Raw genomic sequence first — 27,272 nt, 5'->3', positions numbered from 1 at the left:
AGCAGGCAGGGGTGGTAGGTCTCTACGGTCAAAGTACAATGAATTCATGCATAAAGTTTTCAAAGAATTAACAGAAATATTGCAGTGAATATAATATACTGGATATGTCAAAGACTATAACAAAAATAAAGAACATTCAATTATTTTAAATAAATAAATAAATAAATAAATAAATAAATAAATAAATAAACAAACAAACTTTATGTCTGAGTCGGGAGAGATGGCTCATAGTTAAGAACAGTTGCAGACCCAGGTTTGGTTCTCAGGGCTGGGAAAAAGGGTAAGGGGAGGAAAAGGATGATGAAGAGGAAGAGGAAAAGGAAGAGAAGGAAGAGAAGGAAGAAGAGGAGGAGAAAGAGGAAACCAATTATTAATGTATTTCTTATATCTCACTTCAGAAAAATCTTTATAGCAGCCTTTCTGATAAATGCTAAAATGATGTGGAAAATTATCTGTTATGACTTACGGGACAAACGCTTCAGACTTCCTGCAGCACTGTGGTGGTGATGACCTGTGACTCCCACTTGTATTCTGAATTGGGCGTCTGTTCTTCCTTCACGCTATAATATCTTACAGAACATGTGCTGCCTATAATCCAATATGGCTCCATACATCCTCACCTTTTACCCCAGGAAAGGCTAAGTCCTCACAAATGTCACAGTGCAAAGATGGGGCAAAACACATCACTCAAAACCCAAAACCACCACAACAACAACGCCCCAAAATTTTCAATTGGAACAACATTATAAATAAAAAGCCCCCACCTTAGACTCCATCTCTAGTTTGAAGGCTGACCATCTTGGTAATAAGAAATGTTCAAAAGTGTGCTTTGTAATAGTGGGAGAAAGTCCAGTGGGTAAGATCTGCCTGTTGCATCAAGAAGACAGGGCATAGCCAGCCATGAATGTCCTAGGCAGAGACTATGAGCAAACCCAACCCAAACAACTTTCCATGAGGGCAGAAACACAGAAAAGAATTGACTGGGAATGAATATCAAGAGGCCAGAGATTTGAATGTAGCAGATCATGAGGAAGAGGCTTCTCAAGGCTGAGCAACAGAGCTGGCATTATCTGAGAGATGCGGACAAGCAGAGGCCCCTTCCAGATAGGTCAGGGGGGAAGGCCAGTGTGCCATAGGGAAGCTTGTGAGGGGTGTCAGTGAGCTCTCCACCACTCAGCAAAATACCTGAGATGATCAAGTTTTAGGAGAAACGGTTTCTTCTGACTCAGGGCTTTAGAGATTGTATAACTATTTCCTCAAGGTGTGCCATGACCATGGGCCATCATGAAGTAGAGTGATTGCAGTGACCTGTGGTAGAACATTCTTCATCCAGTCATGGCAATGAAACAGGCCAAACAGTGCGGCGACAGCAATATCTACAGTTAGGGTAATGAAGCTGTTGCCATTTCCTTGTAGAACTGGGATGGCTGCCAGAGCCCCAGCTGACCTTCCACTTGCTGCTTCCTCTTGCCCTCAAGCTGCTGTAAATGATCTTGGGGTTGCTAGCGTATACCAGAAGCACAAGTTGGCCTTGGGTTCAGCTTTCGAGAGTCATCATCCATGCTGGGATGAACTTGATAATGACATAGCTGCCTGGGAGTGAACCATGTTCAAGGCAGTGAACTTCAGGGAGCTCACTGGTTCACCAAGCTGGACTTGGATAGATTCCCTTTCCTCAGTTTGTTGGTAGCCTCTTTGGATTGAGCTGCTACATCTCCTCAGGAAGACACACAACAGGACTCTAATCCATGGCTGGGTGGGCCCCCTGCTGTTTAGGCCTCTGGTGGAGGTGCTGAATGGCTCTGAAGGGAAGGTGGTTAGAAAAACTGTTTACCTCATGAACAGGAAGCAAGAGAAGAAAAGGAGCCTTGGTCTCGCTCATTGGGAGCACCCCATGACCTGAAGATATCTCTTTAGGCTCCATCTCCATGATGATGATGATGATGATGATGATGATGATGATGATGATGATGACGACGACGACGACGATGACGTGTGAGGAGGGTAAGGCATGGGTATGGATGCTCATGACATGGGATAGGTGTAAAAGCTAGTGAACTGGGTTCGGTCCCCAGCTCCAAAAAAAAGAACCAAAAAAAAAAAAAAAAAAAAAAAAAAGCTAGTGAACAACTTTATGGACTTGGAACCCTTCCATCTGTACAGCCTTTCCCAGGGTTTTGTGGTTTGAATTCAGGCTGTTGGGCTTGCTCATTGGGAGCTGAGAGCCTTTACTCATGATGTCTTCTCACCAGCCACAGACCTCACTTCTTAAAAATGCTATCACTTTACTATCACCACTCAGGGAATGAGCATTCAGTATCCTGGCCTTTCAGAGAACATTCCACATACAAACTATGGCAGAAGGACAAAAATATATCACATACTGGGAGAAGGCTCCCGTATTGTTGTTGTTGTAGAAAGAAGCCCAGAAAGTAGGGTGGGTAGTTAGATTTTGGAAGGTCTCAGGACATGCATACTGGTGTTTAGTATTCAAGTTACTATTTTACAATAGCACAAGGCTATGAGGCATTGAGAGAGAGAGAGAGAGAGAGAGAGAGAGAGAGAGAGAGAGAGAGAGAGAGGAGAGAGAGAGAGAGGTGCTATCCAGCTTCTAGTCATAAGCACATGACTCTGACTGAAGGCTAATAATAATTAAGGACTGTGTGGGCTGACTGCACCCTACTTTGCAGTTCCAAAAGAGAGAGACTGCACAAGGTGGCTTTCCTAAGGGAACAACTTCTGGAGTCTGACAGTTCAAAAAGGTAATGGCAGCCTTTTAAAGGGCCTGCTCAGGCTCCATTTAGAATATTGTGCACAGCAGCACTTACCCACTAAAAGTAGGCTGTGGAGTGTTCGGGAAGCGTGAGTGAGGACTGCGTGGCTCACAGGGGGAGAGGCCGTCAGGGCGGCTTTGAGAGCTGAGATGTTAAGATGTGAAAGGAGGTGATTTAATCAAGGCTCCGAGTATCTGATGGGCTCCCACAATGAAGCTGGGGCAAGACCCATTCAGGCTGAGAGGACAAAGGATGCTACAGACTGCTAATTAAGGATAAGGGGTGGGGGAGTCAGCAGGCACGACCTTTCCTTTGCACGGTCATCCATAAGTGAGGCTAAAAAGAAGATGAGCTACAGTTAAGAAAGCAGAAAAAAAAATGTGTCGAATGCCTTGTTAAAGTCTGCGACAGGCCACATCTCAGCAGACTGTCTCAGTCAGCCGCTCTCTCTATGCACTTCTCCCACCTGGCCTTCTCCTTGAGGTTCCTGCCCCCTCCCATGACCTGACAAGGAGGAGCAGACCCAGCCAGGAAGAAGGTCCTGTTTACTGTAAACCTGTAAGGGACTTATGACAGAAACTGGCTTGAACGTGTGGGTATGTGCCTCTGTGTGTGTGTATATGTGTGTGTGTGCCTGTGTGTGTGTGTGAGTGTGTGAGTGTATATATGTGAGTATTTGTGCATGATATGCACACACTTGAGATCTCAGTTATACAAATGCTTCAAGGACAAGATTGGGAAAGAACAGATTTTAGTGACATATTTATTCTGTGATTTTAAAATGGGTGGCTGATTTAGAAAGGAACAAATTATTTTTAAAAAGGTCTATATTATTTTTTTTCAAAATGGTAAATTAATCAATCACGATCAAATATCATGTCCCAAGGCACAGAGCAGTGAGGAGTGTTCTCCCTTGCCTCATGGTAAATCGGTTCTCTCTCTCTCTCTCCAGTGGATTAAATAGTTCTTATACACCCGAGTAGAGAATTAGTTCTTCCTCTACAGTGCCAGTAGTTTGTCCTGGCACATGAGGTAAAGACAAAGAAGAAAACGCAGACGAACTGAGCCAACCTGGGCTGCAGAACCTCAGCTGCGGTGGCCCTGTGGCAGCTGCCTGCTGGGCGTCACTCTGGCTGGCTGCTCAGTTGTCACCCCACATTCCCTTGTGGTTCCAAGTGAGTCTCTGCTCATGAGGTCATGATGTCCTTGAAAGGTCCTGAGGGCTTCTCTGGATGGAAAAGGAGCTGTTCTTGGAGAAAAACAGAGCACTGGGGACCATCGGCCCCGCCAGCATGGAGGAAGGTGTCCTGAGTGTGGTAGACGGGTGAGGAAGTACAGCTGGCTTTGAATGAGACACATGGCTGGTGCAGCCAAGGTCAGGAAAACAATTGGTAATCAGATCTTGGCCAAAATCAGCTGAGCCATTCACCCTGCTTGGAAAGGGCCAAGTCGGCCTGCCTGACAACAGGCAGGGAGAACAGTGCTGGGCCAAGAATCAGCACGGCAACCTGGCAGTACTTTGTGGCACTTGAGAAGAACGTGGCTGCAGCTGCGTGTGTACATGCTTGCCAAGGCATGGTGGGATCCTCGGGGCCTTGCTTGCACACGTGTGGCCAGCATCTTCCTGCCCCCTGCCTCTTTCTGACAGATGTCAATCGGCACCGCCTGCTATCAAGTGCTGTCCACTCTTACTTGGCCATCCTGAACATCCACTCTTAACCAACCAACCAAATTAACTTTTATAATTATTAGCATCGTCAGCTAACAGCTGCGCCCTGACTACTGGCCCCCAGCTCACCAGCGCTATGTTCTGGGGAGAAACAAATCAGCTGGGGCTTTGAATCTGGCTAAATGTGAAAACATTCTTCTTCCCCTGCCCCCACATTAGAGTCCTAGTATCTCATTTACCACGGAGTAGGTTTTGTTTTAAACAAACTAACAAACAAACAAACCCAAAAACAAAATAAAGATTCCCTGGAACTCAGATGTTTCAAGTATCATTGACTGACAGCAGTGATGAAGTCCTATCATGAGCTAAGAAGATACTGAATTTGCTTTTTTAAATACCTGGGTTGTTTTTTTTTTTTTTCCACTCTCACTGACAGGTGAATTCCACAAAAAATAAATCAAAGGAGCAACCCCTCAGTTAAATGATGTTACTGCTCTTCCAACCTAACAGGTTTCTACAGACAGTCCATCCAAACACTACAGGATACATACTTTTCTCAGTAGCTCATAGAACTCTTTCTGTAATAATTCATGCACTAGAAAACAAAACAAGTTTTTAAAATATAAGGAGATACAATTTTCTATCTTTTACCTGAGCAGAATGGGATAGAGTCTGAAAACAACAGGAAGAGAAACTGTAGAGCAAACACAAACTCACAGAGACTGGACGCTACACTAGTGAATGCTGAGTGGGGCTATCAAAGAAATCAAGAAGAAAGTTTAAAATTTTTTTTTAGAACCGAATAAAAAAACGAAAACACACCAAAGCAAAACCCATGGGATACAATGCTAGCAACCCTGATGGGGACGTTTTACAGCCACAGGTACCTATGTTAGAAAGTCAGAGATGGTAGATAAGTAACAGTGTATCTCAGGCCTTGGGAAAACAAAGCCTTGAGAAGGAGCCAAACCTAAGAATCAGTAGCTGGAAAGAAGCATGATCAGGTCGGAAGTGAATGAACTAGAAACAACAAAGATACAAAGAGTCAATGAAGTTGGTGACCTGAAAAGAGAAACAAGATTGACAAGCCCAGAGCCAAAATTAAGGAAACCAGGGAAGACCCAAATTAACACCACCGGAGCTGAAAATGGAGGGAGATATTAGTGCGGTGTCCATTACCCATGGTTTCCAAAGACTTGGACCTGCCTGGGGACATCAGAAAAGACAAACACAAGGATAAGCTGAGTTCTCTGATGGAACCCAGAGCTCTGAGTTTTTACTATATAGTGGGGTTACTGCATATAGATATATAAGGAGGCGGGGTTTAGACTATACATCTGGGTCAAGGAGGCAAGTTTAGCTAATCTCAGTAGGAGCAGGCTCTGTAGGGGAGCAGTCTTCAGTCTATAAATAAATGGGGGTGGGGAGAAAGTGGTGCTTTTTTTTTTCCTACACACTTATTGACATTCACACTTAGACCAGGAAAGAAGGCTTTGCCATTTCCTTCTGAGTCTCACCCCTGGGAGGAGGCTTTGCCGTCCCTCTATGTCGACCACACACACTGACTCAGGACTTTGCTCAGGACTTCCTCTGCTCCTCACACACTACAACAAAAGCCACTGAAATTCAGAAAATCGTTAGACTACACCTTCAAACTTACATTCTACTAAATTGGAAAAATACTTCTAAAAATTGATAAAGTTGTAAATGCATATGATCTACTAGAATTTAATCAAGGTAGATAAACAATTTTAATCCGTCTCTAAGAAGCAACAAGATTGGAAGAGCAACACAATTTTTTTTCAACTAAAATACCTAGGCCTTTATGGACTCCCTGCTAAGTTTCTATTACATCTTTAAAGAAGAGACAACACCAAGGTTTCTAAGACTATTTACAAACCAGAAAGGGAAGAAACACTATGAAATTTTCTTATAGGACCTGTATTACTCTGACACCAAAATCCACTTCAAAGACTCGATGACAACAGCAGAACATTGTAGGCCAATTTCTCTGGTGAACACAGATGCAAATGTTCTCAATGAAATCTTAATTAACCAAATCCAACAAAGTATCAAAAGATCACTCACCATGATCAAGTTGCCTTCGCTCCAGAGATGCAGGAATGATTCAACATTCATAAAATTTAAAAAAGAAAGCATTTATAAATCCATAAATACAGTAAGTGGACTCAGGACAGAAGTCACATTGCCATCTCAAGAGATTCAGAAACAAAAGATTTAGACAAGTTCCAGAATCCCATCATAAAGAAAGTAGAAATAGAAAAAATAAACTCGACATAACCAAGCTTCATACAACAAGTCTATGATCAACACTATACTAAATGGGGCACAGCTCAAAGCTCTTCCACCAAAAGTGGGAAGAAAACCAAGGGTATCTGCTTCCTCTGCTATCGCTCTACTATTACACAGTGTTCAAAGGATTAGAGAATATAAGACAAGAGAAGGAAGTGAAAGGAAAACAAATAGAATCAAAGCATCTTTATTTGTAAATATAGTTCTACATATACGAGACCCAAAAGACCCCATCAGTAAGCTCTCTTAGATCTGATACACTTTCAGCAAAATGACAGGCTTAGAAATAAACTAAGCACAATCAGTAGCCTTTCCTATGAATGAAACCAGGGAAATAACTCCATTAACAATGGCCTCACATTAAAAAACAACTAACGAAATTCTTAGAATAAACCTATCCAAGAAAGTGAAAGATGTCTACAATGAAAACTTTCGAACACCAAAGAGTGAACAGTGTAAGACAGTAGAAGATGGACAGACCTCCATTACTGATTGTTTAAGATCTAATATTGTGAAAGTAGCCAAGAGCAATCTACATATTCAGTGGTATCATCAACAACATTTCAAGTCATACTTCATATGAATATTTAAAAAAGAATCTCAAAACTCATACGGTGTGAAAAAACTCGGGCTAATTAAGGTCAAAGTCCACCATGACGGGATAGCCTCTGGGCTGGGGCAATATGGGAGATTCCCTTTGTTAGTGGGTTTTCTCCTTCTCTGTTCTTGTCCTGGGAATTCTAAGTCCCTATACTCATCTCTACCTGAGTAAAGTCACACATCTCCAATTAGTTTATAGTACCAATTTCCTTTATCCTGACAAAACTTGTTCAGCCAGCACCTGAGTTCTGAAATGCTTCCCCATGCTAATAAGGCATTCCAAGTACCCTAAGCCCCCAGTCATTGACCTTTGCTCATCCTGGATGTCCCTACTTTCAGTCTCCCAAAACTTTATAAGGCTTCAGTCACCCTTAGTGAAGTTGATCTGCCTACTGACTGTGGGTCCTGGGTGTGGTTTATTCACTGTATGTACTCACAGGGATTCTGAACCCCACTGCCCTAGTGGACTGTATCAGACAATGATCCACAAGAGCTGAGAGAACCACAATATGGAAGTACAAACGACTCTGGAAAACAAAACAATCTGAACAAAAAGAATGTCAGAGTATCTCATATCTGGTTTCAGGTTATACTAGAGAGTCGTAGTAAGGAAAACAGCATGCTACCCACAGTCCGTTTCTATCTCTCACCCTGTATGAAAGTCAACTCCAAATGGACTAAAGGCCTTAATGCAATAAAACAGGGAAGACACCTCAAGAGAGAGACACGCAGAGGCCAGGACTCTGAATAGGACTCCAGTTGCTCAGGAGATGATGCAACAACTGACAAGTGGGACCTCATGAACTGAAAGGGCTGCACAGCAAAGGAAACCATGTAGCATGGAGAAACGCACAGAATGGGAGTAAAATCTTCTTAAAAGCCAGAATATACCAGGAGCTAAAACAGCAAAAGATGAGGCACGTCAATCCATAAATGCTAATGAAACGAACATACTTCTCCAATGCTGAAACACAGATGGCTAATAAAAGTGTAACAAAATATTCTACCAGAGTAGCCATCAGAAAAATGCACATCAAGGTGACACTGAGAGCTCACCTCACCCAAATCCGAATGTCACTCCAATTTTACAGAACAGAACCCACAACACCAACAGCCCTGCGGACTTGTCTAGTCTCATGGAAGCTGGCAGGGAGGTTTGTCTACAGTGTGACTTAGTTAATAGCACTCCTGGTATTTGATTCTAAGACAACACATCAGTCAAGTCTACAAGTATTTGAAAAGGGGAAAAACCTATGATTAAAGAATTTATAAAAAGGATGGATTATCTTTGAAAGCATTAGGAAACTTTCCTAATGGAATAGAGAGTGTTCTTGTATGCACAAAATCCTAAGGATCAACCACCACTGAGTGCACACTTGAATGCAGGCGCATGCACGCATGCATGAGCGTGCGCGCGCGCGTGCGTGCGCACACACACACACACACACACACACACACACACACACACACACACACACACACGTACAGCTTAGAAAGGATTCTTTGCCCAATGAAGGATTAGGAATGAGGTAAGCGAGTTAGCACTAACTCCTCCTCAGTAATTTACGCTACATACCTTAGCCTGCGTAATAGGACAGGAAAAACAAATAGAAACCATAAAGATTGGATAAGAAAAGAAATGACATTATTTCAGTTTTATCTATGTGGAAAATCTAAAAATAAAAAACTATAGGTGAATTTTTAAAAATTGCTTTAGCAAGTTTACAGGACACAGAGTTATAAGATATTAGAGCATCCCTCTATACCAGCAACAATCAACAACAGTGATTTTTAAAATAATTAGTATCATTATGAGAGAGAGAACTTGAGAGCATGCAAGCATGCATGAGCAGGTATGTGTGTCATAGTAGATGTGTGGAGGTCAGAGGGCAATTCTATGTAATTGATTCTCTCCTACCTTCATGCAGCTTCCATGGATTGAGCTCAGGTTGTCACAACAAGAAATTTACTCACTGAGCCATCTCATCCAATAAAAATTATGTTTATGACAGCAATAAAATTACACAATATATGGGGATCATGTCAGACAAAAACTAGGCAAGCCATTTATAAAGACAATTATAAAACTTCATTGAAAGCCATGAAAGATAATCTAAATAAATTGATACTTATACTATGCTATAATGTTATAACCAGTATAAAAAGATCGATTCTTGCCTAATTAAGCAAGGATTTAATGTACTGCCTATCAAATCCATGGAACATGATAGGTTTATTATAAAACTTTTTGAAGAGTAAAGAAAGAAAATATATAATATATTCTTGGAGAGGGTAAAAAGATCGTATTGAATTAAGAACATATATTAATTGCCATTATATAGAAAAGAACAGTTTGAAAGCAGTAGATGAAACACTCAAAATGTGTGGCCAACACAAGTTTGCATCCAGAGTATATCAGCACTCGTAGGCATTATTAAGAAAAAGAAGAGAACCCATATGGTCACACAGTACTATTTATTATAAATGTCCTGACAACAAATGAAAAGGCACTTAGCTGTGTGATTCATCAGAGAAGGATAAAGAATGGCCAGAGGATACATTTCTATAAGACCAGACTCGTCTAATTTTAAAGTCTGAACATAACCAATGTATGATAGAGACACAGACTCTCATGCAAGGACATATAGACAGACAGACATGACGACTTTACTTTGGGAATAAGTACAGGTTGCCAGGACTATACAGTTACAGGGCTGGGACAGTCTTAGAAAAGTCCTACACATGAAGTATGTTCGTCATGGCTACAGAACTGTTTGTAACAGCACAAAGAACTCAAGACATCAACCAGCAGGGAAATCTGTGAATGAATACCGACACAGTTAAACAAGGGAAGACTACACTGTGGGGGTGGGGAAGGACAAAGGAGCCACAGCTATGTCCGTCGGTGTGGACACAGAATTAATAGAACATTGGCTTTCTGTAGCAAACCAGAAATTCAACTCAGAAGTAGGCAATTAATATAACAAATAATATTATTTAGAAAATCATTTTATATAAACATTATATATATAATATATGCATATGTGAAGTAACAGTTGGTAAAACACAACCCTTGGATTGAGTCCAGACAGTGCCTGCTTTGGAATATGATGATTTATTGGGTCCATTTGCTTGTTATACTGAAGCTGCTCTCTCATTTTGAGAGTAGAGACCTTATGACAAAGACTGTATTTGTTGCCATTTAGAAAAGATTCACAGGAAACCAAATGACTAACTCTAACTTTGAAATGGTGGCCGCCTTCCAACTGATAGTCTGCATATGGTCAGGGAGGGGCTTTCAGTGCCCCCTGGTCAGGAATTATTCTTTAACACGTGGCAGACACGTGGATTTCCAGTATTATTCCCCCTCCAAGCATACATGAATGTCGTACATACCTTTTTTGCTTGCATGAGGCGTTTTGTAATTTAAATTTTTTAGGGAGAAAGAAAGGTTATGATGCTGCAGTCATCCCATGGGTATCAAGGACACTCAAATCCTGTTCTATAGACTCTGTACTGGCTATGGCGCCATCTTGTTTAATGTACAGAAAGTCGTTCTCCCAACCTTGTTAAACAGCAGCTGCATCCACAGAGTGGATTTCTACTGTAAATGGTACGCCTTCCTCAAGCCATCCTAAATAATTTAAGGCTTATACTTTGCTATAATAGTGGGGTCAACATCAAAGATGACAATTTTCACCAGACTCATCTAAGACCTGATGCATTGCCCAAGTCCAGTGGGACTTTTCTTTTCATAGAACTTGGCATATTTGTGACAAAACTTAATATAAAGTTTTTATAAATCTTTCACTTGCTTGGTCAGAGGTATCCACATATGTACATATATATGTGTGTGTACTTGAGTCTTGAATAAATATATACATATATCTACATATCTACACATCTACACACACACACACACACACACACACACACACACACAGGCACACAGGAGTCTACTGTGTAGGGTATTCTTTCCCTGATGTCTATGTGTGTCTATCATTTGTATAAAGAAAGGCTACTGACTTTTGTGTGTTAATTTTGTATACAGCTACATTGTTAAAATTGTTTCTCAGCTGTAGAGGTTTCCTGGTGGAGTTTTTAGGATCATTTATATATATGATATTTTCATCTGCAAATAAAGATATTTTGACTCCCTCCTTTCCTATTTGTAACCCCTTAAACTTCAGTTGTCTTATAGCTCTATCCAAGACTTCAAGTACTATATTGAATGGGTATGGAGAGAGCAGACAGCCTTGTCTTGTTACTGATTTTTTACTGATTTAAATGGAAATGCTTTGGGTTTCTCTCCATTTAGTTTGATGTTGGCTATGAGCTTCTTGTAAATTATCTGTAGTGTGTTTATGTATGGGCCTTGTATCCCTGATCTCTCCAAGACTTTTATCATGAAGGGGTGTTGGATTTTGTCAGAGGCCTTTTCTGCATCTAATGAGACTATCGTGTGGTTTTTGCCTTTCTGTTTATTTATGTGGTGGATTATGTTCACCAGTTTATGTATTTTGAACCATTCCTGCATCTCTGGGTCTCTGTCAGGTCTTTGTGCAGTTTAGGTACTAGGGTAATTGACCTTGTAAAAGAGCTAAAAAGGGGGGGGGCAGGAATTGTCTTATCCACATCTTTAGTAAGATGCTAATCTACATGCTAGGACGGAAAGGGTTAGGACCATAAGCAGCCTGTTTCATGGTTGAAGAAATCTTAATGGGGCCGGCTTCTTCCACATCCTGACTTCCAACCCTTCTCTTAGGTTTAGACTCCTGCTCTTAGCAGCCCTGTGTGGAAAGGGACTTGAATATCATCTCATCTCACACTTTCGTGACATCCACATCATGGAGCTGAGGTCCAGGTCCAGGCCCAGACACATCTAAATTCATGTACTTCTCATGTGAACCTTTGCTCTTCGGACAATGCTAGTGGTCCGACATTCGTTATTTTGTAACAAGGCTGTCTCAGTCACCCCAGCTTCTCTCAGTGATTCCAATTTCTCTCTCTCTGGTGCATCACAACACACACACACACACACACACACACACACACACACACACACACACACACACACACCACTCCAGCACACATCATAGATAATGTCTGTGCTCACAGTCAAAGTCAATGCCCCACGTACCTGTAGAGATCCGGGATCAGTTTTTCATCAAATCGAGTACACAGGTTGTTGAGGACCTGCTCGTGTTGTCCAAACAAGCGGATATAGTTGGAGGTTGGGAAAGGCTCCTTTGAAAAGCATGTGATGGCCTCTACCAACTTATAGTTGTTGAAGTATAGTCGGAAGTATGTCCCCTTTTTCGCGTTGCCAGTCACTATTTCTGAGCCCTGGGTGAGGATGAGAATTAGATCAGGAAGTCTGCAAAACATCCCTGGACTTGGGGAACTCTATTCTGGGACTTACTCTTCCAAGTCTAACAGACGAGTTCTATCTTGTTGCAAATTACAGTCATCAGTGTGTCAGAAACAACATTTTTTTTTTCAGGACAAAATGTTCCTCACCACATGTTAAATTGTTATCAGATTGTTCTAGGCTTTAAAATTAGTTGCTGGGTGACCACCAATTGTCTATAGCTCAGTGTCTTACCCAGTAAAGGAACTGGGTCCCTTTTTCTAAATATGATGGGTTTGAAGTGTCAAATTTCACAGAGCCATTTTGACAACATCCTGGTCAAAGTGATCTCGAGGACTTCTGGTTGCTTTAGAGAATACTTAAAAGACACAGAAAAAAGGTGAAACCTGGTGTTGAGGCTTGGGAAGGAGGGCGGGCCTTTGATAACAACTCAGTTCCCAAGAGGAAGTCCATGGGATACAGCTCATATGGTCTGTGAACTTTCAGTTTGTGAGTTGTTCGAGGTGTGGATTCTGCCCCTTGCAAAAGGATTAAAACTGACTGCCTCATGAACCTGATGCCAAGGAAGGGTGTTGCTGTGCTAGGAAGGGTGCTGCTGTAATCCCGTGTCACCATTACAATTTTGAGTTCAGCCCTGACAGATATCGGCTCCTTGTGGAGCTCCATTCCTCATTGACCTCAGTAGATAAACACAGGCTATGTTAGTGGTGGCTCATCTTTTACTTGGCCTCAAGATTCTGGATTTAGTTCATCTAATACCAGTAATGCTTTTCTGAGTGTGTATAGAGTTAAGCGTACACTCTGAACTTGAATGTGGCATTTAGAAACCTTCAGCAAAGTCACCTTGTCTAAATCCCAAACGTTTGCTTAGTCCTGGATCCACCTGAGGGCTTTGTCCAGTCAGGTACACAAGGTGTGACTGTCAGTGTGACTGTCAACTCGCTAAGATCTGGACCTACCTAGGACAGTGGTTTTCAAACTTCCTTAGGCTGAAATCCTTTAATAAAGTTCCTCATGTTGTGGTGACCCCTAACCATAAGCTTAGTTTCATTGATTCTTCATAACTGTAATTTTGATATTTTATAAATGATAATATACATTCCTGTGTTTCTGATGGTCTTTTGGGGGTCATGACCCACAGGTTGAGAACCTCTAACCTAGGGGGAAACACCTCCAGGCACATTTGTGGGTGATCGTTTGAATTAGGTTAGCCTCTGGGCATCCCCCTTGGCTAGGTTAATTGAGGTGCTAAGATCCATCCTAGAAGGAGGCAGCAAAATAAACCCCTTTTCCTTTACATTGCTTCTCTTGGAGCATTTTATCACAGCAACAGGGAAACAACTAAGCCACACAGGTTAACTTTTTGGCTAAATTGAGGCAGCTGGTGGGCATTGTGGGATCACACTAGAAAACACATCTGCAGACTCTAGGTCAGCTTCAAATACAACAGACTGGATATTTAGGGGATGGGGATGATGGCATCGGAAGGAAGCTGGGCAGTGTTGTTTCAAGGAGGAGGCTGGTAGTCCCTCGTGAATACATTCACGGTAAGAAACTGTCCACAGCTCATTTTCTCTTTTCAAAATGGATGACATTAAGGAGCAGCAGTATTCTACATTTTTGGCATCTTTAAAATTTAAATGTGTGTATGTGTGTGTGTTTATATGTGTATGTGCATGTGTGTATGTGTGTGTGCATGTGTGTATGTGCATGTGTGTGTGCATATGTGTATGTGTGTGCATGTGTGTATGTGTATGTGTGTATGTGCATGTGTGTGTGCATGTGTGTATGTGTATGTGTGTATGTGTATGAGTGTATGTGCATGTAGAGTCAAAAAAGTTAACTGTGTATATTCTTCAGGAGCCACCTAGGCCTTTCTTTGGGGGGCAGGGAAGGGGTGTCTCTCATTGGCCTGGAACACTCGGACTAGCTGGCCAGCAGCTGTCTGGGATTCTCTTGTCTCAACCTCTGGCACTGGGGTTATAATTCGGAAGTGCCACAGGGCCAGCATTTTTACCTAGGTGCTGGTAGACTTTAGAGCTTTGCTGCAGGGTGTCTCGCTCAGTTACTCTTCCCTCTCACCACCGCATTTCTCTAGCCCCACCTGCTCTTGGGAATTCTTCATTCACGCGTACTGCCTTGAGTCTGGACTTTCAAATCCCTCCACCTTGCATGTGGGCATGTGACATCAACTTTACTTGGACATCCCAGAATAGTAAGCACCATTTCAGAACTGGAGTACACATGGGTATGCAGACAGAGACCTCCACTATATGCCTGTCATGGTTTGAATTGCTTGGCCCAGGGAGTAGCTCTACATGGAGGTGTAGCCTTGTTAGAGTAGGTGTGTCACTGTGGGCATGGGCTTTAAAACCCTCATCCTAGCTGCTTGGAAGCCAGGCGGCTTCTGCTTAGTGGCCTTCAGATGAAGATGTAGATCTCTCAGTTCCTCCTGCACCATGCCTGCCTGGATGCTGCCATGCTCCCTCCTTGATGATAATGGACTGAACCTCTAAACCTGTAAGCCAGCCCCAATTAAATGTTGTCCTTTATAAGACTTGCCTTGGTCATAGTGTCTGTTCATAGCAGTAAAACCCTAACTAAAATGAGGTCATGCAGCCATAGGTCACAGGAGTCAGTTGTACTGGCTGATTTTGTGTGTCAACTTGACACAAGCTGGAGTTATCACAGAGAAAGGAGCCTCCCTTGAGGAAATGCCTCCATGACATCTAGCTGTTAGGCATTTTCTCAACTATCGATCAAAGGGGGAGGGGCCAGCCCATTGTGGGTGGTGCCATTCTGATGGTCCTGGGTTCTATAAGGAAGCAAGGTGAGCAAGCCAGAGAAGCAAGCCAATAAAGAGCATTCCTCCACGGCCTCTGCATGAGCTCCTGCCTCCAAGTTCCTGCCCTGTGTGAGTTCCAGTCCTGACTTCCTTTGGTAGTGAACAGCAATGTGGAAGTGTAAGCTGAATAAACCCTTTCCTCCCCAACTTGCTTCTTGGTCAAGATGTTTTGTGCAGGAATAGAAACCCTAAGACTGTGCTTTTCCCAGATAAAATGCAGACAATTTGGGGTTTGTCATCAGGAGTATGAGAGTTAGCCTCCTGCCCCCTTGGCAGAAAGGGATGGTTTTGGGAAGAACCACAAGCCAGTGAGTGTTGAGTGAGAGGTCATGCCTTGTCAGTGAAGCAGTGCTTGCACAGTGCTAACGATATTCCTAGGAAAGCTGCTTGGGGTCCCAGGCAGCCCACCCCACCCCCACAGTATCGCTGATGCATGCTGGGTGCTAGCTTTTCTCCCTGTTCACTGGAGAATAGGGAGAGCAAACCCACAAGGCCTGGCTGCTGCCGCCTCTTCCTTTAGTGTTTCTTTATGCTGAGTGACCGAGATTAGGGTACGCAGCCACCAAAGAGACTAACTTTGTGAGCCATCCATGGGGGCGATGGAAAGGTGGCTTTGCAAGGAACTTTGCTGGTCACCCCGCATTCAGTTATTGAGGTTTCCTTTGTGCTCTGGAGGCTGTTGTGGGCTCTCCACCCTGAGCTTAGCACTTCAAGGTTGGGACAATGGTTAGTTGTTATAGCAGTGGGTAGCTTGCTGGCTGGGGTCCAGCCAGTGTATGAGCGGGACATACCGCCCAATGACAACCTGCTGCACGAGAGTGGTGGCCTTAATATTGTTTCTAACAACATGTTTGCTTGCTTGCTTTATTTATTTATTTATTTATTTATTTATTCATTCATTCATTCATTCCTTCATTCTTAATAGTCTAAACTCTATGGCATCAGTGTCATTGTAAACACATCATGTTCGCAGTGACCAGGGCTTGAAAAGACTATCCAGTAAACAGCCAACTCTAGAGAAAGGAACAGGGAGGAGGTTTAGCTGGTGACTGATCTTAGCTATGGAAGGCACGTTGTATTAATCTTAATGAGCCTTGGCACTGTTATAGCATAGCTGAGGGTGGGGTGGAGCAGTCTGGAAACTTGGAGTGCCTCGGAGATGCTGCACATCAATATTAAAGAGAATTCACACACAAGCTGGCTTCTCAGCCACAGAGCGAGCGCCCACAGTACTGCCCATTACTTCTGACGTTTGCTGCCCTGGTTTCCCCCCACACCCTGATTACACGGGTCAGAAAATCACTCCAGAGTTCACACCAAATGGAAGATGTGGGATTGGATTAATCCCCCTCGGTGTTCGAGAAACCAAGTCCCCAGCTCTCGTGACAAACACATGATTTAAAATGTCATGGTACCCAAGGCAGAATTTGTTGTGACAAATTTCTTTACTTTGTGGCAGGCAAGCCAACCAGGCATGTGGGCCAGAATCTGTAAATCAGTTCATTCTGGAGGTGCCTCGGGGGCCTTTCTTCTTCCTGAGGATTACGGTAGGAAGAACTCATGGATGACTGAGGTGACACCTTACTTTCCCATCCTCCACTCACTGAGAACTAGAAAAATCTAAGGTCGGTCTGGACCATGTCCTTTGTAAGACGAGTAAGCCAGTTTCCCTGGGGAGGAGCATCTTAGGCGGGCTACACCCTTGATCAGCTGGCTGTATTTAGGTGACTGCCTGGCCATTTTGGCAACAATTTTGCATAAATTAATTCCAACTCCAAAAGATTGCCATGGAAGCCATCCTACATTTTTTTTCCTTAGAAAATAAAGTAGGGAAAAAAATCTGTTTAGATCTTCTGTACTAATTAAGAAGGAAGCCCACTTGGCAAAATGGTTAATTAAAGCCAGGAGTCCTGTTCAGATATTGTTGTAGCACCAGCCAAAGAATCTATTTGAGTTGTATCGTTATTAAGATTCTCATTATCCAAACCCCATTTTGTGCATTTACTCGATGTAAAGAGTGCAGAGCCCTGGTAGACACATGACGAATCATACAGTGTCCATTGAAGACTCTGGTTTGGTCTCAAACCAAGCCTAACATTTCCTAGCCCTTGTGTGGATTAGGTACACGTTGCTTATCTGTGGTGACAAAAGGAGCCAGCCTATGAGCTCTCTGTATACTGGACTCCTAAAGGAATGTGGAGGTAGTGTTTGACTGCAATCTCCATCTCAGGAGGAGGCTGGCGAGGGAAAGTGCACGTTTGAGGCCAACTCTTGAGCTAGATAGTATGACACTGTAGAAAACACCAAACAGCCCCCAGAGCATGGGAGGTAAGAAAAGTTACCATATGTCTTTTCTCCTATAAGAAAGTTTTGCTATTGTAAGGAAGCAGGATTTATAAGAATTTGCTTTGCTCTGAGCACTGTAAATGATCAGGAATGATTTGCTCTGTTCAAAGGATCAGGAGCAAAGACAAGTGGAGTGACTTATTCAAAGTCCATGAGAAGCAAGGGGAAGAGGGACTCTACTTCCTGAATGGGGAGGAGCTAGGGGAGCAATGACTTGTGACACTTTGAATACCCCCTTTTCTTTTAGCGTTTAAGGATTTTTCTAATATAGTCTACTTATGTCAGATGGACCAGAACCTGTCACATGGCTAGCCCTCCCTCTAAGAAAATCTGAGTAATATCTTCATGTTAAGTCGCTCATGTCATTGACCCTCAAAAATATTCAGAAGACAGTGGAACAGAGGTCTGTCTTTTTGTGGTTTGGCCTGGAGTTATCTGTATTTTGATGTTAATTCCACTGCCCAAGGACAGTTGCCTAGTCACCTACTCAGGACTCAGGTGACTTCATCAGAACCTTCTCCCCATTTAATTTGTAAAATACAGGTGAGGGGCAGGTACAGGATAGAACAAGGCCTGTCATTGGATGAGAAGGAAGGATGGGCGGGAGAAAAGTTTGAGGGAAGAGGAGGAGGGAGGAGGAAATGGCAGAGTAGCCTCAGGACAACATGGCAGCTGATGCTAAGATTCCACGCTGTACCTTTACAGGTTGTTGTGAATGTTCTTAAGGCATGGATGTGTACCGGGCTTTGCATGTTTAGGTGGGCAACTATATCTTATCAATTGGATCAGAGGTTATTGTGTTGTGTGTTCTTTCATGTGGTGATTTAAGTGTAAGGGAGTGCGGGGCGGCTGGTCTGGTCCGCCACAGAGTTGGGATGTGTGCTTCTGGCATGGAAACCTGCCTTGGGAACTAGATAGGTAGAGAGATTGCTGCCAGGCTCAGAGAGAGAGGCCTTCGGCAGTGTGATGTGGGATGGAGCAAAGCGGGTGAGAGACTTTGCTGACTGAGATTGAGATATCTCTCAGGTATCTTGGGGCACTACCGTGCTGGACCTAGCGGGGGATAAAAGACAGCATTCTTTTTTATAATTTTACAACAACACTGCCTCAATGAGGAAAATTCAAGAATGACACTAGAGAAGGGGAATCACTTGGCCAGACAATGAGAAGTCCCACCCACAGCTCCCATTTTTTCCAGATGGCTTTTCTGTGTAATTCATAGATGGGATGAAAACAGTTGGGCCTGGTGGCCATTCCTGGTCCAAAGAATATGCTGGCCCCAGAGTAACAAAGGCAGATGTTTATAGCTTGATCATGTATCAAAACCTAACAATGGCTTACTGATCCTCAGTAGGTAAACTGTGGTACACCTAGATGATGCAATATCCCTCAGGATTTAAGGACATGGGCTATATGGCATGTAAAAACATGGAAGGAACTTACATATATATACTAGGTTAAATAAGCCATTCTGAAGGGCCACATGCGGTGGTTCCAATTATACAATGTGTTGATTAATTGGTAAATTGTCAATTTGTTGGAATCTAGGGTCACCACAGAAGCAAAGCTCTGGGCATGCCTGTGAGGACGTTTCTAGGTTAGGTTACCTGAGGACGGCAGCGTTCCATAGGCTGGGGTCCTGTACTGTAGACAAAGGAGAAAGGCAACAGAGCATGAACATCTCTGTCTCTCTGCTCTCTCACTGTGTAATGTGACTACTGCCTCAAGTTCTGCCTTCCCTGTCGTGAGGACTGCGTCCCCAAACTGTGGGTTCCAATACACCCACAGGCTGCCTATTGCCAGGTGTCTGGTGACAGCAACAAGAAGATACAACTGATATGAATAACAACTTTGGAGACAATAGAGCTTAAAGGTTACTAGTCCTTCGTGTGGCAGAAAGAATGAAGGACAGGACACGGAGGAGTGTTTCGTAGGGTTCTGTATGGCACTGTGGCAGATGCTCTGTGAAGACGCTCTAGCATGCACAGCACCCAGAGCCAATCCTCATGAGAGCTAAGGGGTCTGCTGATAATGATGTGCTGATGATGGCCCACCAGCTCTGATGGCTGTGCCACCTGGGAGGGGGGTGTAGATGGAGGTGAGGGCAGAGGGAGGAGGAACAAAGAGAATCCAGGAAATCATTGTAACTTTTGCTTGAGTTTGTTATGAAATCAAAACCACTCTTTTTTTTAACTCTATTAAGAAAACATAAGTTAAAGCAGCAATAAACTTAATTATCTCATGATCTTTTGAGAATTAGAGATTGGGGGTAGCTTTGCTGGGAACTCGAGGTCTCTTAGGCTTTTAATCAAGAGTTTTGGTGGAGCAAGAAGCATCTAGAGGCTTGAAAGGCACTGACTCTGAGGCAGGTAACTCATATAGCTAGTGTAGGCATCCCCAATTCTTTACCATACAGATCTCACCAAAGGGTAGCCTGGGAAACCTTACCCCACGGCAGCTGACTATCCTGAAAAGGACAAGGCGGAGTTATAGTATCTTTGTGACATTGACACTGTCGTCTGTACAATACACCAGTCAGTTCTGCTCCCTTTGGGGTGCACCACATGATGGTGTGAGGAGTAAAGGCTCCTGGGGGCCATTCTGAAACTTGACATGCATAGTCAGCATACGATGTGTGAACCAAAGACTTTGAGTCAAAAATTTTACCCTCCAACTGAAACAAATTTTATGAGCAGAGGTAAATTAAAATGCAAGATCAATACTTACAAAATCAGGCTGTGACCTTTGTACATCCAAGGGAGTTGGGATGGCGGGTTTGGAAATGTGTAGATAGTGATAGGACCCAGGAAGAATCCCTCCTGAAAGAAATGGCAGGTGTCCAAATCAGAAATGAATTATTGGTTCGGCAGAGAGCGGTTCATATTTCATCAAAAAACACACGTCTGTAATGTCTGCTCCTGAAACTGCAGCCAATTATCAAGGAAGGCCCTAGGGTGGCTGAACTTTATTTAGTCAAATCAATACCCTATCATATGGCCACCAGGGCAAGATGAGCAGAGATGTGCCCTGTGGTTTCCTGCGTCTCCCTGTATACTAACCCATGGCTCCCAAACCAGACCAAAAGCTCCAGGACATTGTCATGGACTTGCCATTTCCTATGTTTCTCCAAATAAACAAAATATTAGAAACTAACTATATTTTATGTGGCTAATTAACAAAGTTTCTTGCTCAATGCTTTAGAAAACTATTATTATAAAATCCTTAGTATTTTGTAGATATGCTTGAGTCTGACCAACCTCTCCTCTTTGAGGCTGTCTGTTCTCTTACCTGCCTGAGGTCATTTCCTAAGGTCCTACCCAAAGGAGAAGCAGAGCAGACATCTCCTTAGAAAGAGGAAGACAGGGATGGAATGTGGGACTTGCTCTCCTTGGCTTGATATTCCATTTACTAGAACAGGTTTCATAGATACCTTCAGGGCTTAATGTATGCATGCTTTGCAACTTAGCCTGTGAACCCCCCAGAAGCAAACACTGAATTCTGTAAATATGTGGGGTTTTCTGGTTCTAAGGTCCACAATGTTTAAAGACATGGTTTAAAAATATCTCTTCTCTCTATCTCTTTTCCTCTCAACATAATAAAACCTGTCTTCCTCTTCCTGTGGGCAGTCCAACGTGACCTGTGCAAATGGTTCACTCCTCCCTTGACTCAGAAAACTCTACAAAATCAGGCAGATCAAGAGGTTCAAACCCATGAAACTTCCCAGGCGGTCAAAGGTAGGCAAGTTGTAAAAGCTACCAAGTACCTAAAGGATGTAATTTTGTAAGGAGTTATGTGCACCATTCTGGTGGCATAATGACAGAGTCTGTAGATATGCCCAAACCAAATAGTAGGGTCAACACAGGATTGATGGCCCCAAAAGAGAGCTTAATTCCTGGTGCACATGCTTAAAGCTGCAGAGAGAAATCTGAACAAGCCAACAAGGAACCACAATATGTCTTTGAACTTAAAAAGCTCATGGTTGCATTAACCTATACACAGGTTCCCCCTGTCACACAGAGAGGATTACTACTAAAAAATAAAAAGGAATGAATTGTTTCTAAAGATCACAGAAGAAAAAGATACCCCAGAAGAAAGTGAATAAACAAAAGCTTGGGATACAGGAATAAGGTAAGCATAAAATAAATGCAAAGAAACCTGCCTTACGTATGAAATTATCTTCTTAGGGGTCACCAAGGGTTAGGGAGTGAAGATGGGTTGTTCCACAGCTGTAAATGGCTGAGCCTATCTATGAAGAGAGCAGGCTAAGGAGGCTGGAGAGATGGCTCATGGTAAAGAACACTTGTTACTTTGCAGATGACTGGGGTTTGGTTCCCAGCACCCACATGGTGACTAATAACTGCCTACAACTCCAACTTCAGGATATTCCTATGCCCTCTTCCAGCATTCACATTCATGTGGTACACAGACATACGGCAGCACAACCATACACAGAAAAAAAGGCATAAATATTTAGAGAGAGAAGGCAAAGGAATAGGCTTGCGGAAAGGTATCTTCCTCTCTGAACCTATGACAAGGATGTCAAGGCAAAGCACTGTCTACCATCCCTGAGATCTCTAGGCAAGTCACTGATGATTTTGCATCTACAACATGGGGACTGGTAGGAGGGGCCCCTAATAAACGCCCAATGTGCAAAAGTCCAGAATAATGATGTGATCAGGTTCACAGTCGATGCCAGAGAAAGGTGATGGGCTCCTTCTCCACCTCTGTGGAAGCCCACTGAAGACCAAGAGCTATGTTTAAGAGAAACATGACTGGCTGCTCGGAACACTGACCTCATCAGATGAGAAGAAAAGGAGCCTTCTACATACCCTGGATCTTGGCTCCCTTGTACATGGGGATGAGGCGGTCAAGGTCAGCTGGTGGTTCAGTCACAGGCTCAAGGGTTGGGTCAAAGAGACTGAGCATAACTGCAGCCAGCTGAAAGCCAATTTCTTTGGAACTGAAATTGCTGTGAGTCCACTCGTTTGAGTAATATCGGTTGGAGAATTTAGTGAGGGGGCCAGCAGCTCGGATGGCTATGTCGTTGGTGTGGAAGGTCGTATCAATCACAAGTCGGCCGTCATAGACGAGGCATGCATCATTAAATGCTTTAAACGTTTCGTAATCCACATTCTTCTTGTAGAAGCTGAAGAAGGCCTACAAAGTGAAGAGCAAAAACCACATCATTACTGGGTGTGGTGGTTTGGATGAGAATGGCCTTCACGGGCTCTTATGTTTGGTGGAACTGTTTGGAAAGGATTAGAAGGTGTGGCCATGTTGGAGGTGGATGTCACTGAGAATTTCACTCTCTGCTTTCTGCTTGTAGATCAGATGTAAGCTCTCAGCTACTGCTCCAGGGCCATACCATGCCTGCCGGCTGCCACGCTCCCTGCCTAGTGGTCATAGACTCTAATGCTCTGAAACCGTAGAGGAGCCCAATGAAATGTTTCCTTTTAAAGACTGCCTTAGTCGTGATGTCTCTTCACAGTACTGGAAAAGTAACTGCGACAAGCGGTTACTCCTTTTTGGGTTTCTTGCTGGGGATCATGAAGCTGGGCAGGTACTCGGCTGGGTATTGCTCTTGATTTCACCTGCCCCAGAGTGTGAACACTCCTCAGGGGACAGAAAATGTCCACTGATAGTTTATCATAACTCCGTGTGACAGAGACGGGGAGACGGAAGGGAGAGGAGCAGTGGTGGGCGAAGGATGGCGGGGAGAGGAGCTTCCAGACCTTTGGTATAAAAACATATTCAGACATCCTATATGACTCCTTGTCATTCAGCATACATAACGATAGGAAAGAAAGGTGTCAAGTGAGGGAGGTGCTAGCACAGGAATGAGCATTTTTGCCCGTGAGAAGGCTTTTGTCATACTGGCCATGTTTCCCCTGTTGTCCAACACCTAAGTCGCCACCGTGGCCTTTTCCAGCTCCTTCCCCTGGGTCTGACACAGGCCTCTCAAGCTTCCTTTTTGGAGTCACCTCATCTTCTCCTGAGCCTCCTGATTGGTCTATTCATGAGTTTTAAAATGCAGCAATCCTTTAAAAATTAACTACATCTTATTTATGTATTGTATGTACATGTGTGCTTGAGTGTGTGACTTTCGTAGTTTGCACGTGGATGTCACAGGACAAGTTGTGGGAATCAGTTTGTTTCATCCATAATGTGGGTTCTACGAATCAAACGTAGGTCATTAGCCTTGGCGGCAAGCCCCTCTGCACTCTTAGCCATCTCCTCAGGCTGCAAGCCCAGCAATGCCATTGAAGGATGTCCCAGACAGTTGTTCCCTGTATCTCTCAGGCTGGCTCTTGCCCTATTGCTTGCTGCCTTGGAATGGCAGGCAGTGGTATGACCAGTAGCCACAGGGACTTCATTTCTCTGAGACTCTTCTGACTCTAAACTTGTGTCTAAACCTGTGTCTTCCTACACACTTTTGTTCCTCCCTTTCCCTGTAGGTAAAACAGATTCCTACCTATATAAAAACAGAAGAAGATAGTTGACATAAATTACACATAAAAACAGTGTCCTTCACCTCTCGAACCTTTGACATTCTTCGAAATCATCCACAAAAGTTCTTCTACCTGATGGTATTTTTCTAAATTTTGTTAGTGATAGTTAAGTGACACATTTAACAAAGTTTCTTATGGTACTATTTTTTTTAAGCTGTGAAGATTAGCAACACACTGCTCTGGGCCATGCACAACTTTTGTCACAGTTGGGTTTTCCACGCTGAAAAGTGAATCAGAAAAATCTAACAAAGATTTGATAGACCTCGTTCGTTCACAAGTGCAGACAGTTATGTCCCTCTTAGATACCTGTCAAGGCTACAGGTATCTCATGGGGAAAAAATTAAATATGGAGATTACTCTGTAATTGGACAGAGTGATGCCAGTACACATGGAGACTTTCTGAAGAGCTACCATAGCTGGGGTTTACACTGGCTCCGGGCTGCAGAGCTGCCGGGAACCCAAGAGGCAGGAAAACCTTTGATGTAGGGTAAAACACCATTTTCTGTTTGTTTGTTTGTTTGTTTTTTAAAATCTGTATTTCTGTGTGTGTGTGTGTGTGTGTGTGTGTCTATGCATGTGTGTGGAGGTCAGAGTTATCATATATTAGTGGACATCCACAGGTTTTGCACTGGGGTCTCTGACTGATCTGGAGCTCACTGAGGAGGCTCGGCCAGCTAGCCAGTGCGCAGCAGTGGTCCACGTGACTCCACCTCCCCAGACCCAGGTCTATTATCACTGTGCCCATTGTTTTCCTTCTCCAGTTTCAAAGCAGCTCTGCTTCTGGAATGGCGGAACAATGCCTTAAAACTGGCTCTTCACCCCAAAATAACTATAAGCTTTAGCCAAAAAGGAAGGTCTGTGACCAAGGGTTCTCACAGCTATTCACAGTCTGGGAGACTGTGCATGACCATAAAAAGCTGAATTAATGACCAGCATTGGGACTAATTTCCCATATTTGGAAGCTTTTAAAAGAGGGAGGGTTATAGGCATTTTACGATAAAATAAAAGAAAGAAAACTCCAATAAAAAGAAAGAGTTGGTAGATTTTAAAGAAATATCAACAGATTTTTCTGGTTATAAGAACAAAGAGAAGAAGTTCTATTAAAACGAGCACAGCTTTAAAGCCTCAGGAAATCCTATATATAATTAGGGATATAATTAAAGTTTAAGGGAAGAATGGGGCCAAATAATGGCCAAGAATTTGCTAAAATTAGTGAAAGCCGTGGACTTACAGATTCAAGAAACCCAGTGAGCCACAGGTAAGATGAACACTTAGAACATAGTAAACTTAAACCATCAACTGCACCACACTTCTGGATATCCATGACAGAGAGGAAGCCCTGAAACTGCTCACAGGAAGTGACGGATCACATCCAACGGGAACAATATCTTCAATGTTGACCAACTTTTAAGTGAAAATGCTACAATATCAAAACATGGTAAGAAACAAATTCAAAGTTGGAGAGACACCTGTTAGCCTCAAATTTTAAATCCAGTAAAAATGAGCACATTTTTCAAATATTTGCATTTATAAATATAAATATTTACTGCTATCATACATGAAGCACTGGCAGTTTAGGTGGAGGGAGACCTATAATTTCAGAAACAAAAGGAAGAGCTACAAAAATGAGAAAAATACCTGTAACAGACATAAAATAGGTTTCTTAGTTCTTTAAAACATGAAGCCGGGGGGATATAACTCAGTTGGTAGTGTGCTTGCCTAGACTGTAAAGAGCCCTAGGGCTTGGTCCTCAGCACTGCATAAACTGAGGATGATGGGAGGTAGAAGCGGAAGGATTGGGAGTTCAAGACCATTCTCAGCTACACAGAGGAAATGGAAGCCATGACACTCTTCCCCAGCCCCATCTCCAAACCCTGGGAATCTCATCCTGAGATCAGCAGAAGTAGGATTCCCTCGCTCCCTGCCCTGGACCTGCGTGTCCCAGCACATGTAACCCTGTGCCCCCACCTATGCCCAGCAGAAGAGGCCATGTAGCCCAGTAGCCAGGTTAAGTGTCCTCTCCCATTGTAAAGTCATGTCCACCAGCACCTGGAACTCCTCCTTATGCTAATGAGGCAACTCCAGCACCCTGGCCCTGCCCAATGATGTATGCTCACTCCTTAGCCCCTACTCACCCCCAGTCCGGGGTTTAAATAGCCTTTGCCCCCTTCCCCAGCCCCCATTAAAATGAGCAGCCACGCTGAAGTTGCCTCTGGAGCGGCTGTTCTCTTCACACTCGCCACCCCGGAGGGTCTTGCCTCCCAGGGTCCACACGTGTGAGTGGGCAGGAATGTGGAGCCTGAACAGTAAGTACAGTGCATTCCATGGTGGTAAGGTCACAGCTCACAAGGTAGATATCAAAGCTGTAGCAGTTCATGGGCTAAACAGCAGAGCAAAGAAAGGGAAAGAAAGTAAAGAGAAAAACAGACACTCCTAAAATAAGCTGAGATTTTAATAATGTTATTCCTAGTAATTACTGAATTTCGTCCCAAACCACTGGTGAAATACGGTAAATATTAGTAAAGAGAATCCAGCAGCAGTATTAGCCACAGAGAATTATTATTGAAAGAGACATTATGTCCAACAGCTACCGAATACTTACTAATTGTATGTACACAAAATTCTATTCTCTTAGAAATAAAATACATCCTCATTCTTCTTAAAGGATTGGATAATTGAAAACAACAACATTGAATTAAAAATCAATAAAAATATGCTTTGTAGGAAACCATGAAATATAAAACCAAATGATACATAGTCCGGGGTCAGTGAAGAATCATAAGGAAGGCAGACAAAGTGCTCGGAAAAATTCAATACATTAACATTTTTTGAGAGGCAGCTGAAA

At 43.2% G+C, this 27,272-nt stretch overlaps 1 protein-coding gene across 1 annotated transcript in view; it reads right to left on the bottom strand.

Annotated features, from left to right (window-relative positions):
• Positions 1–27,272, bottom strand: part of Cfap61 (cilia and flagella associated protein 61) — a 260,690-nt gene that overhangs the window by 43,059 nt on the left and 190,359 nt on the right. Inside the window, exons 22-24 of the mRNA XM_032904350.1 lie at positions 22,748–23,075; positions 20,646–20,737; positions 12,497–12,702 (exon numbers count right to left, since the gene is read on the bottom strand). Coding sequence (XP_032760241.1) covers positions 12,497–12,702; positions 20,646–20,737; positions 22,748–23,075 — 626 coding nt within the window. The remainder of the gene's footprint in view (positions 1–12,496; positions 12,703–20,645; positions 20,738–22,747; positions 23,076–27,272) is intronic.

The sequence above is a fragment of the Rattus rattus genome, chromosome 5 (genome assembly GCF_011064425.1).
Source record: "Rattus rattus isolate New Zealand chromosome 5, Rrattus_CSIRO_v1, whole genome shotgun sequence".
Classification (NCBI taxonomy): Eukaryota; Metazoa; Chordata; class Mammalia; order Rodentia; family Muridae; genus Rattus; species Rattus rattus.
The sequence above is the reverse complement of the archived record's forward strand: the minus strand, read 5'-3'. Positions and strand labels throughout refer to the sequence as shown.